The sequence below is a fragment of the Coregonus clupeaformis genome, chromosome 3 (genome assembly GCF_020615455.1).
Source record: "Coregonus clupeaformis isolate EN_2021a chromosome 3, ASM2061545v1, whole genome shotgun sequence".
NCBI lineage: Eukaryota > Metazoa > Chordata > Actinopteri > Salmoniformes > Salmonidae > Coregonus > Coregonus clupeaformis.
Window position 1 is genome coordinate 9597235 of NC_059194.1, and position 19704 is coordinate 9616938.

A 19704-nucleotide genomic window follows, 5' to 3' on the forward strand; every position below is an offset into this window, starting at 1 on the left:
AAGCTCTCCTTACCTGTAAAGATTTAGGACACACATACACTGTCTCTCTGAAGTTCCTATCTCAGGTCCAGAGAAATCTGTGAAGCAGCATGTGGCTTGTCCCAGTTTCTCTACATTTCAGTCATTTAGCAGACGCTCTAATCCAGAGCGATTTACAGTTAGTGAGTGCATACATTTTCATACTGGCCCCTCGTGGGAATCGAACCCACAACCCTGGCGTTGCAAACGACATGCTCTACCAATTGAGCTACACGATACTGTGTGTGTGTGTATGCGTGTGTGATTGCATATTGCGACAAGACTGACCCATTTGAATCTAGAATGCTGTCTTATACAGAGTTCCACAACAAGCAATATGACTCCTTAAGTCTCATCAATTGCCTTAGATAAGGTGAAGTGATGGACTGATGCAGAAAATGTTGATTCTGCACACTTACAATCAAAAACTGAATATTTGACATATTTCTCCCCCTAAAAAACAGTCATATAATATTTTCTTCTCAGCTTATGGCTCTGGGGGGGTAGTAACTAAGTACAAGCAGTCATATCCTCAATCCAAAGCTGTTGGTGTCACCACCGGATTTATTGAGGGGCAGAAGCACAACCCAATTTTGCCATACAATCTCACGTTTCATCGCAGAACAGTGTACTTTGCACGTCTATTCTATTCATCTCTCAAGTCAAACGATGGTGTGAGACTGAGGGAGAGGATACATACTGGACGTGGGGTGGATGCCAACAACTGAGAGAAGAAGGTATTTGGTTAAGTCATCGAGCGACAGCCAGAAAGGTGCGCGCGTTCAGATGCTCCGCTGGCACGGGCTTTTTTCCCTGGCAAGAGAGAGATAGCGGGAGATGCTGCTGGAGTTGCTTTTGCGCCGTTCTGCTCTCTCTGTCTCTCTGGCTCTAATCTTTCCTTGGGACAAGACATTTGGTGAAGGGAGATGTGAAGAGGCTTAAAGTATGGCATGCAAAGATGGTTTCTGCCAAGAAGGAGATGGTGACTGCGAAGTACCCCAGTTACATTTCGACTCTCTTCTACCTTTTCTGCCTGACTGCTTGGTGAGTTTCTAAAATACATGAACTGGGGGGGGTGATTTTCTCCTGTTAGATTGGCTTTTCTCCTGTTAGATTGGCGCGAGCTGCGCTGGTGCCGCTGTCCATGGTCCTGAAGATTCTAGGTGCTGAAATCCGAAAGTGCTCTAACTGTGTCATATGGTTGTGACTCCCAATTTTGTCATCCTTAGCCTGGGTATCCGGGAGGCTGCTGTCTTTCACGATATAAAACTATTTTGATTATTTGTGTCATTTTTCAGTGTAAAGAGAATCTCTGGAATGATAAAAAAGGATGAGAGAATATTTCCCGAGAATTTCACACGCATTTTAGACCGACTCCTGGACGGGTATGACAACAGACTGCGACCTGGATTTGGGGGTAGGTACCTACCTGAAGCAGTAACAGTTTTCGGCTGTCCAATTAGTTTTTAATTCTACAGTGGCTCAAAGAGATGGGCAAAAAATGATTATCACTATTGTGCCAATGCTATTGAATAGTTTGATAGGGTATGAGGTTGAGATCAAAATTGCATTGTATTTTTCAATAAGAGCTTTTTAATACTGTTTCAAGTGAAACGTGTTGCTCCACTGAGCTACGACCACTACCTCCCACAGATGTGAAACGACATTCCGTGTTTCAAAAGCTGGTTGTCATGAATTGAATTAACACTTTCTTATATTCACTGCTTTGACTCTTGTGTGCGACTGATAACGGTATGCTACCTTTAAATATTTAAGCGTGTTTAGTTATGTAATCGCTGTGGGAAAAGGCGCTTAGTGCACAATTTAAGTAGAAAGAGTGCAGATGTTCTTTTCGCGTCTGTCAAATCCTCCACGAGCTTAAAGTGTCAGACACACGTTTAAAGACTATGCATTTAACGAGAAGTAACATCGTTTTCGTTCATTAGGCCTACAGCAATGACATTTGACATGCCTGTCGGTGTGCTTGAAAATACCTTAGGCTACGCTCTTCAACTCAACCCTAAAAAACATTCCACCTCACGGCACGTAAACTTCAGAACTCACCCTTCAAGTGTGCATAGTATAGATTAGCTACTGATCGGCTTCCTCCAATAGATTTATGTTTTAAACCTCTTTAGCTATTTTGCATTCCATTATATACATGCTTAGAAGCTGGTGCAGGTTATTTGGTAGGCATAAGCTATAGGCTATTGCATACAGGGCATTGGTGGCTATTTGGGTTAGTCGTTTTGGCACACATCCCCACAGCACTATCAACCCAACTTTTGGCCCATGTTAGGCTGTTGCTGAGGTTTCATGTTTAACATATTATTCCAGGCCTACAGGTGAAAATGACGGTTAAAATGAGGGTTGATGCTTAAAGGGTGGCCTAACAAACCAGAACTAGTCTAAGGTCTCTTGGGGCTGTAATGGGATATGCCTAGGATATTCTAGGGATTGTGAAGCTGATTGAATTGTTCTCTCAATAGGTCCAGTGACAGAGGTGAAAACAGACATTTATGTGACAAGTTTCGGGCCTGTCTCTGATGTTGAGATGGTATGTACCGAATCAAGAACTTGAAACAGATGAGTAGCATAAAATAAGTTTGACTGATGTTCACCATGCACTTAACGTTTTATATAAGAATGAAGTCCCAACCATAACTGTTTATTTCTGACATTTGCCCATTTTTGTCTTTTGCTTCCTCAGGAGTACACCATGGACGTGTTCTTCAGACAGACATGGATGGACAGGAGGCTGAGGTACGAGGGGCCTATGGAGATCCTCCGCCTCAACAACATGATGGTCTCCAATGTGTGGACTCCAGACACCTTCTTCAGGAATGGCAAGAAGTCTGTGGCCCACAACATGACCGCCCCCAACAGGCTGTTCCGCATCATGAAGAACGGCACCATTCTTTACACCATGAGGTACTACATTTACCAAAATGCTTTACACCCTGATGCCTACATTACCCAGCATCCCAGTGTTACCATGCTAAGTGCTATTCAGCCTACCTACAGTATCCATCCTAAAAGTAGGGCTCCACTGTATACATTTTTGTGTTCTGTTTGGAGGGTCCCAACTCTCTCCAACTCCCATTGGTTTTAATATGTTTGGGTGTATGTGTCCCCATAGGTTGACTATCAGTGCAGAGTGTCCTATGAAGCTGGTTGACTTCCCCATGGATGGACATGCATGCCCTCTCAAGTTTGGAAGCTGTAAGTATGATATGACACTGTAAGTCTATTCTAATAATGTATCAGGAGTGACTTGATAAAGTGGTTCTTCGTCCTTGTCATGAGACTGTATTAAATAGGATGACATGCATACTTCGGAACGATGTGTATGTATTGACATACACCCCAAAGCAAATCCAATTGTACTGTTTCTTAGTAGATATTCAACCTGACACTGTTTACGTGCTAACATGCTTTCACAGTAAACTCATTTGTTCTTTGTCTTAATTCATTTAGTATGCAATGTTTTTAAAAAACATATTTGTACTTCGATGCACTAAATCTGTCCCAGTTCGTCACATAAATAAAGTTGACTAGTTTGATTTGAAAATATATACCATTATATTGTAATACTATTACCATATGAAGTGTCAAACTCGTAGCTTGTGGTATTCCTCCAGTTTTGTCATATCTGAGGATGCCATACATATTCCCAGAGTGAGAAGTAATTGCTTTTTCTGACTAAAATGCTAATAATACATTACATTCCTTTAGTACCAAAAACAGAACAAAGAAACCCAAAATCAGCAGTATTGTTCATAATGAGTGGTCAGCAAAAGTGACTTATCTCCGATGAAAGGATCTCTCCAATGAGCGTTCTGTCTTGTCAGAAAACAGTAGTGATTTAAAGATAACATCTGCTGAGGGAAAAACAAAAGAAGTGGAATGAAGGATGGGTTTCCCTGCATTTCCCAACCCTCCCTCAATCTATTATCAGCAATTGTGACATTGTAGAGGTAGAGGACAAAATAGATTCCTCAGTTATCATTCTGTCACATTACTCTTAGTTTAAGATAGTACCTTCCACCCATCTCATCCTCCCATCCTGGCCCGAGTCAGGGAAGTAGATGTTGGACCCGATGGGGAAAGGTCAGAAAATCTCTCCCTGCCCCTGGTTAGCTCAGACCTATTCCGGTTCTCTCCAGAGCTGGTGTGTGTCGGAGTTCCGCGCAGCGTTCTGCTCCACAACATGCCCCAGCCGGCCCATTTTCCCGGCGCAGTTGGTGTCCTGCCGACTTCGAGTCCCCTGTGGGAAACTGCAAATGGGAACAACGTAAGGGGGCATGTGTAGCTGGAGACAGACCCTGACATAAACCCAAGTCTAGGTTGTCGTTTTTCTTTCAGCCCTGTCTTATAGGAACTCTCATCTCACATTGAAATGTTTTTGCAACATCTTTGCAACGTTGAATATGCAAAAACGTTGACATGTACCAGAGAGCTCGTGAGACCGGGTAGTTTGTTTAAAAGCCGACTCATTTGAGCACACAGTAGACACCCACGCCATCCAATACGATGCTATCGTACTACTCATTTTCAATCAAATTATGAGGAAAAGGTATCTGAAAATCCAGAGAGTGCACCATTTGAAGTGCAGATCAAGTGTGGAAATCATGTGTGACTGGACTGCACACCATCACATCAATATGTCTCTTTCAAATGTGTCGTAATCACCTGACTAAATGGGGGAGATAGAAACGTTTCTCATGTTCACAAAGCTTAGAGTTATGAAGAGGATATTACTGGCTTACAGTAGTCATTCTCTCATGAACTTAAATGTGACATTCTCTCTATCCTAAGTCTCTCTCTCTCTCTCTCTCTCTCACCTCCATTGTACAATATTTATTTTTGAGCTACAATTTAGAATGTGCCTCAACCCCCACTTGAGGGTTTAATCCATATATTTTCCTTCTCCACCCTCAGATGCATACCCTAAAACAGAGATGATCTATACCTGGACCAAAGGACCACAGAATTCAGTGGAGGTTCCCCAAGAATCCTCCAGCCTAGTGCAGTACGATCTCATTGGCCACACTGTCAGCAGTGAGGAGGTCAAATCAATCACAGGTATGATGGGTTGTTGAAAAGCAACGGCTGGTTAGATATAGTAGACATCCCCAACTCTGATGGTGATGCCATTCTTTGTTAATAATCATTTACATTTCTTCTTCAGTTCTTACTTCAGTTTGGAATGTTTTCTCTACAGTAGCTTTGTCCAAATAACTGTTTGATGCCATTTACCTCAGAGAACAGAGAAGACACAATAAAAACTCCATGCTACCAGAAGTCCATAATGTCCTGTCCTCTTGCTCATTGTCTCATGTCAGTCATGAATTAATCAACTGTGATATCTATGGCTATCCGCCAGGTGAATATGTGGTGATGACAGTGCACTTCCACTTGAAGCGGAAAATGGGCTACTTCATGATTCAGACGTATATCCCCTGCATCATGACAGTAATCCTCTCCCAAGTGTCCTTCTGGATAAATAAGGAATCGGTCCCGGCTCGAACAGTCTTTGGTACGTATTACTCACAAATCCCGCCATTCTGTAGAATACTTCTGTTGAGAGGCAGAGAAGATGCAAATGTGGAGAGTGAAGTGCCTCTTCTGTTTGTCTCTCAGTCTCCATTTTAGTGACTGTGCAGCTGGAGCAATCAACTTTGTCTTTAGCCTCTTAGACAACCATTAAGGTCTACGATTAATTAAATGTGTTATCTATTATTGTTATCAGTGGCGATTTTATCATGTACAGTGGGGAAAAAAAGTATTTAGTCAGCCACCAATTGTGCAAGTTCTCCCACTTAAAAAGATGAGAGAGGCCTGTAATTTTCATCATAGGTACACGTCAACTATGACAGACAAATTGAGGAAAAAAAATCCAGAAAATCCCATTGTAGGATTTTTTATGAATTTATTTGCAAATTATGGTGGAAAATAAGTATTTGGTCACCTACAAACAAGCAAGATTTCTGGCTCTCACAGACCTGTAACTTCTTCTTTAAGAGGCTCCTCTGTCCTCCACTCGTTACCTGTATTAATGGCACCTGTTTGAACTTGTTATCAGTATAAAAGACACCTGTCCACAACCTCAAACAGTCACACTCCAAACTTCACAATGGCCAAGACCAAAGAGCTGTCAAAGGACACCAAAAACAAAATTGTAGACCTGCACCAGGCTGGGAAGACTGAATCTGCAATAGGTAAGCAGCTTGGTTTGAAGAAATCAACTGTGAAAGCAATTATTAGGAAATGGAAGACATACAAAACCACTGATAATCTCCCTCGATCTGGGGCTCCACGCAAGATCTCACCCCGTGGGGTCAAAATGATCACAAGAACGGTGAGCAAAAATCCCAGAACCACACGGGGGGACCTAGTGAATGACCTGCTGAGAGCTGGGACCAAAGTAACAAAGCCAACCATCAGTAACACACTACGCCGCCAGGGACTCAAATCCTGCAGTGCGAGACGTGTCCCCCTGCTTAAGCCAGTACATGTCCAGGCCCGTCTGAAGTGCATTTGGATGATCCAGAAGAGGATTGGGAGAATGTCATATGGTCAGATGAAACCAAAATATAACTTTTTGGTAAAAACTCAACTCGTCATGTTTGGAGGACAAAGAATGCTGAGTTGCATCCAAAGAACACCATACCTACTGTGAAGCATGGGGTTGGAAACATCATGCTTTGGGGCTGTTTTTCTGCAAAGGGACCAGGACGACTGATCCGTGTAAAGGAAAGAATGAATGGGGCCATGTATCGTGAGATTTTGAGTGAAACCCTCCTTCCATCAGCAAGGGCATTGAAGATGAAACGTGGCTGGGTCTTTCAGCATGACAATGATCCCAAACACACCGCCCGGGCAACGAAGGAGTGGCTTCGTAAGAAGCATTTCAAGGTCCTGGAGTGGCCTAGCCAGTCTCCAGATCTCAACCCCATAGAAAATCTTTGGAGGGAGTTGAAAGTCTGTGTTGCCCAGCGACAGCCCCAAAACATCACTGCTCTAGAGGAGATCTGCATGGAGGAATGGGCCAAAATACCAGCAACAGTGTGTGAAAACCTTGTGAAGACTTACAGAAAACGTTTGACCTGTGTCATTGCCAACAAAGGGTATATAACAAAGTATTGAGAAACTTTTGTTATTGACCAAATACTTATTTTCCACCATCATATGCCAATAAATTCATTTAAAATCCTACAATGTGATTTTCTGGAAAAAAAATTCTCATTTTGTCTGTCATAGTTGACGTGTACCTATGATGAAAATTACAGGCCTCTCTCATCTTTTTAAGTGGGAGAACTTGCACAATTGGTGGCTGACTAAATACTTTTTTTCCCCACTGTAAATCTTGGTGCGGCAAACAAAAAAAACAATTTTTTAGATGCATGCCAGCAAACCCACTACACAACACAACACTAAACAATACATCAATTCCACTATAACAGTGACAAAAGTGCCCACACACTGTTAGGGCCTACATAAAGCTGCCCCAACAGCAGAGTCCCAACACCTTACCACTGCTACACCTGGCTATCAGTGGAGCCTTGTCTAGCAGCGAAACAGTTCATTCATCCTCATTTACTGCCTTTAAAAAAAACATAGCTGATATGGCTGACTTGCTTAAACAAATGTTGTTTCTACTGACAATTGAGATGTACAAACTATGGCATAAGGGGACGACGAGCGGATAAGAGGCAATCTGTAATTTCGATTAAGACATTAATGAGTGAGCTAGGACGGACGTAGTTAATATAACTATTTGTTCAGCACTTTTGAAATGTACAGTGACAGAATTCAGAACATGGGCCATTCTTACAGTATTCTCCCTGTACACCAAGTCAGAACCATATAATAAAGAAAGGGGGCATATAAGCAGATAATGAAAGCTCTTACAGTATTCAATGATTATATTTCTCTAAAACAGGCTATAGGCTACATGTGCACCACCAAGTCAGAACAGTAGGTGAAATTAGGAGGGGAAACAGGACCAAATTATTAGGGTGAGGCACATGGGCTACTAACAGCTTACTACACAACATACACTTAGTATTACTTTCTTAGCTACAGTATACATATCTCCCTGGCATATTACATCATTTATGCAGCAGCATACAATACATATTTGGACTCACCTTGTTGTGTTGTGCTCACTTGAAGAGGAAGGTGGCACAGCGGTCCTTCGTGGGCAAATTTAGTCATCAAACTTTGTCATCAAAGTCTGTCTTCTCTGGATTTATGGTGCTTTCAAGACAACTGGGAACTCGGGAAGAAAACAAGGTTGAATCGTGATGAAGTCAATGATCTTCAGGTCGGAGCTCTAGAAAGAGGCCCGAGTTCCCGACTTGCAATTCTGAGTTGGATGACTGTTCAAAACGTATTTTCCGAGTCGGAGCTCGTTTTTTTCAGAGTTCCCCGTTGTCTTGAACTCACTGAAATCGGATTTCCCAGTTCTGAGTTTCCAGTTGTTTTGAGCACGGCAGAAATCATACTGGATTGACACCATGGCCAATGTTGAATGTTTATCCTTTTAAGCTTGGAAAAGAGACCCTTAAACCCAGACTTGGGACCACACACACACTCCACTGAATAGCAGGCTAGTGATTGCTTTGCAAAGCTTCCAAACCACTCATAGTTGAATTTGCGATTTCCAACTTGTTGTGTAATGTTTATATCCATTGGCCGATGAGCACCGATACATTTTATCTATAATTTCTCTTCATTATTTATCTTCGCATAACAACGATTAAAAAGGATTTGCCAGTAGATTGTCGATTTGATTCATGATGATGACTGCGAGCTTGCTAGCTAAGATTTTGAAAGTATGATGTTGACATGATCAGTCCAATCAAAGCTGCTGTAGATATAATGTGATTTGACGTCATTTTATCTGTGGCCATTGACCTTGAGCCGCCTTGGATGGGCACTTATAATGTAACTCTATGGCAGCACCCAAGGGGCTTGAATTTTCGAGCTCTACCCTTAGATTTGGCGGTGGCGTAGTGTACCCATGAGTGACAGAACACAGAGCCAATCACGGCGCAAACTAGAGAACATTACCAACCCTTACGCTCCGTATTTTCAGCTGGCAGCCCCACCACCACCACAGAAAGCACTGAGCTAGGCTGAAACGCCTGCATTTTGGAGCTGCCTTGCTCAAGAAAGCAAAAAATAGACCAAGTTTGCAGCTTTATTACCTCCATTATTTATTAAAATTATTATTTTTTACATTGTTTGCAAACTGATATGTGACAGTTGTTCATGCCAAAATAACACGCAAAACAGGCATCCCATTAGCTAGCAAAACAGGTGGGGCTCTGCCTGCCCTGAATGACGGGTCACCACTGATTGTTATCCATCAAAGTGGCAGAAGCATTTGCCAATACGCCCATTTGTTTACAAACAGAAGTGTTAGAGCCCCACTGTGGGTGGAGTCAGAGCTGGGAACCTTGTGCAACTTTCATGGAATTAGTGTACTTTACTTTACCAGATGTTCAGCAAAATATCCTCTGTCTGTTTGCTTGGTCTCCTATCAATTCCACAGCACCTTTCGCTTCCTTTCATAATTAGACTTTTACAAGTACTCCATGTAAATCAGCATTTCTGTATTGCATAATTAAGTAACCATTTCTTGTATTATAGTCTTCAGTCTTATTCTTTTTCATGCCCATTTAGTTTACTGAACTGAACTGAACTTTAGCACTTAATTCATCTCTCTTGGCATTTTTTTGAGCGAGTTGTAAACAGAGATGGAATTTTAGCTAGCCTGTGGCTAGTACTTTTCAGACGGGACTAGTAGAAAATGTGCCAAACTAGCCCGCCGGCTAGTGACATTTTCCTCTTTTGAAATATCCCATAGCACATATTTTGGACACGGTCTAGTAAAAATTGCCGTCTACTAGCTTGGCTGGCCAGTGCCCAAAATCCTTCAATTCCATCCCTGGTTGTAGAGGATTAGCTGTGTAGGATAGGGTCCTATTAGGATAAAATAAATCTAGTGTATGTGGCTGAGTAATGTAAGGTCCGTGGTTTCTGAGGCGTACTGCTGTCCTCCTACTAGCGTCTTCTATTCCTTTGCTATTGATTGCTGGGGTGTTGGTTATATGGGTGATTGCTGGGGTGTTGGTTATATGGGTGATTGCTTTGGTGTTGGTTATATGGTGATTGCTGGGGTGTTGGTTATATGGGTGTCTATGAGGTTGTGTAACTTTCATGAGCACCACTGTAAAATAATTGGAGGATATTTTGTTATGGAAAAGTGCTGTTTTGGCTGATCCAGTGGGTTTAGTAGTTGATAAATACAGTAGGTTTAATGTCATGAGTAGGTAATTACTTTTTGCCCTTGCATGTGTTGATGGAAAGATACATTCCTCTGAGCACCCACTTTTGGCTTTCGTTACATGCTACCCCACATGATGTTGGTGACTGCATCTGTGGGCCTATTCGTTTAGCCCGCTGACTTTCTTTCAGGGACACACATATAGCTGAGTCATATCCCAGCAGCTGTAGAGGCCAATGTGTGTTATTCCACAGCCACACTGATTCACACAACGCCCCAGTGAGTCCCCTCAGTCCCCCCCCCCACCTCCCGTCTCAGCGGCGAGCTAATGAAACTGTCCAATTTGTGACAGGAGGGTGTCGTGGGAATATACATATTGTCGCATTGGCCAAGCCCCCGGGCTGTGGGGCTGTTACAGCTTGTAGGTGTAGGTGTGTGTGGGTGGGTGCACGCACGGGCTGACTGCTTTTTTCTTCTCTTCTCTCCTCTTTCTACGATGCAATGTTCCATTTTCTGCCTCTGTGACTCAAAGCCTGGCACATATAATGATTGTAGGACTATGGTTACTAGGAAAATAAAGACATTGACTTGAGGGATGATTAAGAAGCTCCCCTGGAGGCTCAACATGTTATTGTCTGGTGATGTTGGAAATTGACATTGACGTCAAATAAAAGCCTGGTCTCAGATCTGTTTGGCCAATCAATGTCTGGCGTAACAAAGGCCATAGGGGTTGGCAAGACAGCACAATCAGATCTGGGACCAGGCTAATGAAACTGGCTCTGCCTCTTGAACATGCACTGGTCATGTTACCCATTCTGTCCTAATCCAAGCAACTCCAAAGCAATGAGTTCTAATCTAAACAATGTGTCACAAGATGAGGAATGAAGATGCCTGTATTTCAACAGAAACAGCCTTTACTCACTAATTTGATTATTATAGCTCATCTGATTAAATCAGTCACACCTCATTAATCTGTACCAAGAACAATTGTGCCTCTGATCTCGTCAAATAACCCAATGAAAGACACTAATATTAACTAATATCCTAATATTAAAGCTAATATCTACCTCTGGATTTCTCGTCCTCGGAATCATACATTACAGAATCGTCCGGTGGTCGGCTGAGTTTAGACACATAATTATGCTGCGGGTCACGTCAGAGCAGGTGGCCTGGCTGTACAGATTGTGTCATATCTCTAACTTAAAGGTGATTTTCTCTAAATCACATTATAGCTATTTGCTAATAATCCCAAGGACAAGTGACCTACAAGCTTACTGTAACTCCCCAGTTATTGTAATGGTATAATCCTTGGCGCAGTTCGGATTGGTTATTGTTTAAAAAGGAATTGGAGACGAGGGAAAGTAGGTATGCTACGTGGTCACTAGGGCAATCTCATTAAGATGGAACGCATTGGAAGCAAAGGTCAATAGGTAATCGACTGGAGGTTTACAGGTCATTCTAGTGTCACAAACATTCCGTTTCCTGTTTTTCATATAATGCATTAGGCTGTCATTCATTGATTTGTGTGCTGAATTTACTAAATCATTTTCATTGATTTTCAAAAAAGTTGTAGCGCTGAACTAGCACACCTGATTCAATTAGTTAAGTGCTTGATGATTAGTTGATCAGTTGAATCAGGTGTGCTAGCCCTGGAATAGATCAAATACATTGAACAGCTGGGGGTCCCTGAGGAAAAGTTTGAGTAATTCTGATATATAGGACGGTTAGGCCTACTGTTTTAGTTCTATTATTTGAGTGTGTTGACATGACTTGTATTATTTTCGGTACAGCCAAGGTTAAACTTTTTCTCATTTTCAGGCATCACCACAGTCCTGACCATGACCACGTTGAGCATCAGTGCACGCCACTCCCTCCCCAAGGTCTCCTACGCCACGGCCATGGACTGGTTCATCGCTGTGTGTTTCGCCTTTGTCTTCTCTGCCCTCATCGAGTTCGCTGCCGTCAACTACTTCACCAACGCAGAGATGGAGAGACTGAAAAGGATGCCGCCAAAATGCCCACCGGCGCCCCAAACAACCCCGGTGAAGGTGAAGGAGGAAGTTCTGCAGGTGAGACTTAAGACCTATCCTTATTCCATTTTTTACATTGACATTTTAGTCATTTAGCAGACGTTCTTATCCAGAGCGACTTACAGTGAGTGCATACAATTTTCACACTGGCCCCCCGTGGGAGACGAACCCACAACCCTGGCATTGCAAGCGCCATGCTCTACCAACTGAGCTACACGGGGCCCTTTACCCTTCAGAGACTAAAGTGTGCACTTGTGCACTCCCCGTCATTCATTTGTTTGCTAATCTCATCAAATGGAGATTCAATTCAAGTCTAAAATATGAGTGTTATTGAAACGTCATGTTTTTTCAAACTTTCCGATTTGCTTTGAATACTATTTTTTTGTGACAGGGATGAGAATTAAAGAGGCTTTTACAATGACTGGCATTTTATTTGGGTCCCTACACCCAAATGAGGGCATTGCGTTTTTCCATCTATGGCCTGCTGGTCCCCCTACCTCTGCGGAAGCACAGTTCCCGCTCAGCCCAGTCAAAACTGTTCGCTGCTCTGGCACCCCAATGGTGGAACAAGCTCCCTCACGACGCCAGGACAGCGGAGTCACTGACCACCTTCCGGAGACACTTGAAACCCCACCTCTTTAAGGATAGTATAAAAGTAATCCTTCTACCCCCCCACCCCACCCCCACATTTAAAAAATAAATAATAATAATAATAATTATTATTATTATTATTATTATTATTATTATTATTATAAATAAAATATATATATAAAAAACAAATGAAAATAAAAAATATACTCAAAATGTTTTTGGTGAAAAATATACAAAAAAACATTGTAAAGTGCTTGTCCCACTGGCTATCATAAGGTGAATGCACCAATTTGTAAGTCGCTCTGGATAAGAGCGTCTGCTAAATGACGTAAATGTAATGTACATTTCATTAATCACATGGTGATCACCCATTCAAATAAAGTTATTTGCATGCATTGAAAATATCAGACAATACCGTAACTGAAGGATACTTTTATCATTGATCATTGATAAAGTTTGAAGTCTCTCTCCCCCCTCTTTTTCTCTGTACCTCTCTCTTTCTCTGTGTACCCCTCTTTCTCTCTCTCACTCTCTCTCCTCCCCCTCTCCATGATATCATGAGCTAGAAGCATGATGACGATTCGCTTCCTGAAGGCCAAATAAGAATAGTAAATGGTGAAGACACATTGTTTGCCCCGTTTCGAGGACAGCTGCACAGCTGTCTGCTTAGATCAATGCACGCCATTTGTAATCCACCGCAGAGGCTTAGCAATATTATCCCTAAAAATTCTAAATATGCTCTGAATGTCCTACATGTGCTTGCTTTCTTATAATAGTATTTTTTTTTAACTCTTCAGCATGAAAATAAACGTGTTTCGAAAACATTCGTTATAGAATGGGTAACATCTTAAACAGTTAAAATAATGTACCTGTAGTTGCAATGTGATGTAAACATGTTATTGTTGTTCAGCATTTTACAATCTGTTCTCTCGAATGCGTGCTGAAGCGCGTAATGGGGGTTGACCAAACATATTTTTCTTGAATTCATTACTCCATACATGTGTGATCTACCAGAAACACAGGCCTACTGTAGTAAGATCACAATCCTTCATTTGAGGGCATTACATCGTGCAGTGCTACATTTCTCACGTCACAGTCCAACTGTTGATTGATGGCTGATACTCACCAGAAAACAGCCATACATCCCCCTGTATGGCCCGAAGACTACTTAAAGTTTCCCTGTGGATCTCAAATCCTCGTGTGGAATAATCGAGCCTGAATGCAGTTTAGTGACAAGGGCACATCAACGGATTAGCAGGTTGCCACGGCAACGCAGCCGGGGCACATGTATATAGGTTTCAGAAGCCTCTTTTCCTAGAGAGCCGCGGCCCCAGCCCCAGTGTTGAAATCAGTGGGGAAATCCGCTCGGCATTAGGACCTGTGGTGTGTGTTGATGTGGCATAGATTTGTCTAAGCCTTTTACCTTCCAGCCATAGTGTTGTCAAACTTAGCCTAGTGTCCACAGCTCTGCGCCTCACATCTCTCAGACAGGAGGCTATATGGTTAGTCGGTTAGCACATTCCAGTGGGGGAATTATTACTGGTGAGGCTGTGGTGCTGTGGTTAGAGTGCAGCATCTCCCTCTACTGGGGCTGGAATGCTATGCTAGCTCTCAGGAGATACGCTCTTATGATGTTTTACTGTACTGCCACGCCGCCCCATGGAACAGTACTTGTGACATAAGCATGTGTGAAATGAGTGAAAGCCTACCCAAATAACGTCTGTGAGCTGGGTTATTCTACCATACAGACTAAAGTAAGCCAGTCATATTCAGGCCCATAGGCCAGGTTTAGAATGAGAGGTTCCTGACTGTTTCCTGACAACCTGATAGTCCTCCAGAACTGAGAGATCTATATAGTTCATATTTACCAGCACAATACAATTGTCATATTGGACCTTACCACAAATAATTAAGTGAAATCTATTTTCAGTCTAATGTCTCCTCTTCGAGGTATGTGCTTGTTGTTGCACAGTTCATTCACATCACTGCAATATGGGTTTCTTGTTCATTTTTCCTCCTCCATAGCATAACCCTGACCCCAACGGTAACCCTGACACCAACGGTAACCTTCGAAAACGGATGAACTACATGTCCCAGCAAGACGGCCAGAAAGCTGAGTCCAACAGCGCAGCAGCTACAGGGGTAACCAGGAAACAACCCCAGTCTGGCCAATCGTCTTCATCCACGGGGGCGACTGGGGGCGCCATCATCCTACCACACTCCAGCCCCGGCCCCGCCAGCCAACCCAACGCCTCCTCCACCCTGTCCGTCAAGAACACGCCCCCGGCTCCACCCACCACCTCGACAATACCAGCCAATCAGAGCCAGCCCACCGCTGACTCCTCCCTCCAGGACCTCCTGGGACCCAGACTGCAGCACATTCAGCTGATGGGCAAAAATGAGCCCAAGCAGTCACCATGCTCCCAGCCGACCACCGCCGGGATGGGCGGGACCAGTAAAATCGACAAGTACGCTCGCATCCTGTTCCCAGTGTCCTTTGGAGCATTCAACATGGTCTACTGGGTGGTTTACTTGTCCAAAGACACCATGGAGGCCAAATTTCGAGGCCAAATCTAGTTTCTAGCTCCTCTTGTGGTGATCTGGGGAATCATTTTCTACAAAATGTATAATGACGGGATAACGACAATGGGTTCTCTTGAATCCTATCAGAGCTCTGGAGAAACGGAAGATGAAATGACAAGAAAACCAAACATGCTGGACAAGAGCCTCAAATGATTACACCCAGGAATACTAATCTCAGAACACCTGTTTGTTTAATTTTCTACAGGGCTTCTGAGAATGAGCATGGCAACAAAACCATTCCAAATATGTCTGAATCGACTAGGCCATACCCTGAGTGGCCATATCCAATATGCAATACAGTAACGGTTTGTTATACAGAGGTTAGTTGTTTTAATGTTAGTAAGTACCCTCGCTGAAGCAAAATACAGTAATTCCTGATCTTAGAGAAAACAGCTAATAGATCCCTCTAGTCTTAGCAGGCATTGCTACAATGACAAAGGATTATGAATCACTGAGGGTGAGCCGGACACACTACAAGTCACAAGGTGTCAAGAAGAACACAGATGCATAGACAAGCAGATTTGGGGTGTATTTTCTCCGTTACTGATAAACACCAGTAGATATCTGTGTATGTTGTCATTTGTTCTGGTATCAGAAGTAGATCCATTTTGTCCTCTCAAATCTAATTGCACTCCCAAGCCCGTACAGCGAACCTCGACCAAGCTTTGTTAACAAGCGTAGAATGAGGTTACCATACATGCTGGCCTACTTTGCTCAGTACCCTACAGACAACATTTCCAGGGGATAATGTTCCTCTAAGCCCTATTAGTTCCATATTCTGAGTACATTCCCTCCAAAAACATTCTAGGAAGTCTTTGTTTGAATGTTCAACTATGAAATGATGTGTTTTTCTTTTACATAGTCTGTTTCTGAAACATTGTGTATTCATGTATTCATTAATCAATATTCTTATTTCTTATTAACTCACAAAGGAATATATTGTAGGAACCTGGTGAAACCCTTTGTTTTGGGAACATTTCCTCTGATTTTGGGGATATTATTTTTTTTGCATATGTGGGTACTTGTTATTGTGCATCATGATTACAGAGGTCAGTGGAAGGGTCATTCCCCATATCAGAATGTGTTACATTGGTGTAGAATGCAACTACCATGCATCCATCAGAGATACGCCCAGAAGATCAGTTGGTTAGGGACTTGAGAGATGGGGAGGAAGTGGGAAAGTGTATAGTGACTATGTAATTCTCTCTGGGCGTTAGGTATCATTTCATAGTGTATTAGCCTTTTGGGTATCTATTCTAACTTTGGACAGCTTTCCACGGATAAGGTACAGAATTCTACATTTGTCAGTCCTAAACATGTGCTATGTCCATAGCATCCATACAACCCTCTCTTATAGTAAAAGTATACTGCTGTCTATCCCTGAGGACAACTCTCATCTCTCGTTATCAGCTGAGGTGATGTCACCCGCAGAGGCATGGTTGGTGATTATCCTGATGCTTGGTTTCCTGCTAATGGCTATTATACATAGTTGGCCCCTCAGTCACTGTTGACTTAATAGTGCATTCATTTCCTGCATATCCTGCAGGTGGGGCTCAAAACAGAGAGGCTGATGCACAGATCAAGATGTCTGCCTCAGCCTCATGTCTCCTCGACGCACTCATGTGTGAAATTGATTTTGCCCCCCCAACCCCACACACAAACACACATCCATGTACAACAACACACACACTCTTTGAAGGCCTTGTTATCAGCAGGTGAGATGGTGTTTTGATGCATTTCTATGTGTTCTATTTCCCAGCTGTCCTCATTGTTTTCTCTGTCTCAATAACACACCTTACCGAGTGATTGATGTGGGTGTCAAGGCAGGTTGCCTTGCTTGTTTAAATAATTTCAGGCTAGACGGCGGCCGGCTAATGAAAGTTGGGTCTTACATAAAGAGCTCCTGGATGCTGTTTGGGAGCGACAGAACAGAGGGAAACAGAGGAGAAGTTTAGCGAGTCTAGTGTAAACAGCCAGAGAGCTCTTGCAGAGGATGTGGTTGACTGCTTACGTCTGATACTAAAGCATCCCCCGGGGTGTTTAGCCCCAGTAGAAGGGAGGGAGGTCATTATGCAGGCTCAATAAAGGAACACATCGACATCACTGTTTCATTTGTACAGGCCCTCAGTATGTTGTTTGTTCTATGTCTTGAATATCTAAATGAGACTGCTTAGAAGAAGAAGACCTGCGGATATGATGTGTTAACTCACCGCAAACCCAGGCCTAATCTGTCCACCACTTAAACCCAATGGTTGAAGTTGAATAAATGTGCCCCCTAAAGATGTTCTCAGAGACATGGTCCTGAGGGTCAATAGTTCAATGTATGGGATATACGTTTGTTTTTATAACTATGTTTTCAATTCAATAATATGTGAGATTACTTTTCAGTGTAATTGTGTTTTACACAAAATACTTGTGAGGTTTGTGTTCTTATGCGGTAAGCATAATTTCAGCTTGGAAATCACAATTAGGCTTTCCTCCACCAGTTTTTTTTATAGTTTGAACATGTTTGTCATACTGGACTCAGGTACTGAGCTTTTTCTTTGTTTTCTGTTTTAGGGATGATTTCACAGACCTAGATAAACCTATTCCTCTATATAAGGCCACTGGAAGAGAATCAGATTTGGTAATTGACTTAGCAATGGAAGTCTTTGTCTCTGAGAATAACTGGAGATTATTATTTTTTTCATTGCAAGCAGTTATGTGAGCAAATATACATAAAGGCTCCTTGGACTGCCTCCAGAATCAAGCCCAGGCAAGGAATATAACTGCAAGAAGGATTGGGATGGCATACACGTAGGTGGAATAAAAAAAAGACATTGTTATCTCTTTCCAAGAGGTCAACCCTTACACAAAATGGTGAACTCCTCCTGACTGTACATACTCACAACAATAACCGAATGTCTTTGTACAAAATACTGACGTTGTGTGTTTTGTAGTCAAGAGAATATTTCCCATTGCTCTATGCAAGACTAACACTTTAAAATTGTGACATAGTGCAGGTGCCATTCTGGGTCCTCTGAAAGGAAGTGACATCACTCTCAGGCAAATAAACAGAGTGCATAATGTTATAACATTGATGGGTCTGGTTTCTCTATCTTCTTTCTATATTGTTTAAATAATTCAGCAGGTCTTCTTGTGTTACTATATGCTATGTGGTCAGCCATTAGGCTGTCATATTCCCAGCCACGTGTCTTAACCCTATTTGGTAAAAGGCTTGATCTGGTGCATACATTTTTTTTATCTGTGAATTTCTTGGTATAACTAAATGTTTAATGGCATCCATATTAGTACAACTTCAGTCATGGTCCTCAAACCTCACCCCTTGCTCAGGTCAAATATCAACTCTCCAGTTCAGTTCTTTCTGTTTTTGGACTTCCTAACTCTTATGGCTAAAGTGTTAGTAACTGCAGTGACAGCCCTGGCCTGAATTTAATAATATCTTGCCTGTAAATAACATTAACAGTTCGTTGGTGCTGCAATTAAAGCATAATTAAGATAAATGACTTCATAGACGGTTGGCTGAGGGCTTGTCACTGACAAGTGCCAGGCAATAAGCTGAGGGCTATGACTCATGCTTGTTGTGTCCTGCTGCTGCTATCCCAATTTTACACAGACACATCTCACTGGTTAGCATGTCACAGCAGTCAATGATGTGTGAGCAACTCGACAACAACCCCAAACTGGAGTGAAATTAGAATATTTCTCAATTAGCGGAGTATTGTGTCTGAGTACAGTGTTGGTGTTTTTTCTTTTCTTGACCCACAACAGTTTTGACTAGTCATGTAGTCCTTTGTTTTTTGGGGGGTTATGGTAAGGTAAGACAGTTGCAATAATGTCATTATCCCATATTTTTCATAATCAAGGGTTATATTTCATTTAGTTGAAATGATTGGAATTCTACCTTGTTTCCTACCTTTGCCAAAATCAATGCACATCCTCCTCACTCCTCCCCCTGGTCCATAAAAGGCATATCATTTAGGTCAGTACACTAGTCTGTCCTGCTTTAAATATGCTTAGTATAATGCCCCCTGCTGACAGTTGATGATAGTACACCTGAAACTGAAAATAATGTAGCAGCGATAGTTATGAAGTCAAACTATCCAAATATATCTGAGTTTCTATTGTCTATTTCACCTGGAACTTTATATTTTTGTAAGGGAACAATGCACAATTCTCCTCTCT

At 42.4% G+C, this 19704-nt stretch overlaps 1 protein-coding gene across 1 annotated transcript; it reads left to right on the forward strand.

The window, feature by feature from the left end:
- The first annotated feature begins 642 nt into the window (after positions 1–642).
- On the forward strand, positions 643–18597 carry LOC121541690 (gamma-aminobutyric acid receptor subunit alpha-6). Its single transcript, XM_041850931.2, has 9 exons — positions 643–1062; positions 1317–1435; positions 2508–2575; positions 2729–2949; positions 3158–3240; positions 4960–5103; positions 5405–5557; positions 12134–12384; positions 14962–18597. Exons 1-9 carry the CDS (start codon positions 977–979, stop codon positions 15511–15513), a joined length of 1677 nt encoding a protein of 558 aa, XP_041706865.1. The 5' UTR covers positions 643–976; the 3' UTR covers positions 15514–18597.
- The last annotated feature ends 1107 nt before the right edge of the window (positions 18598–19704 follow it).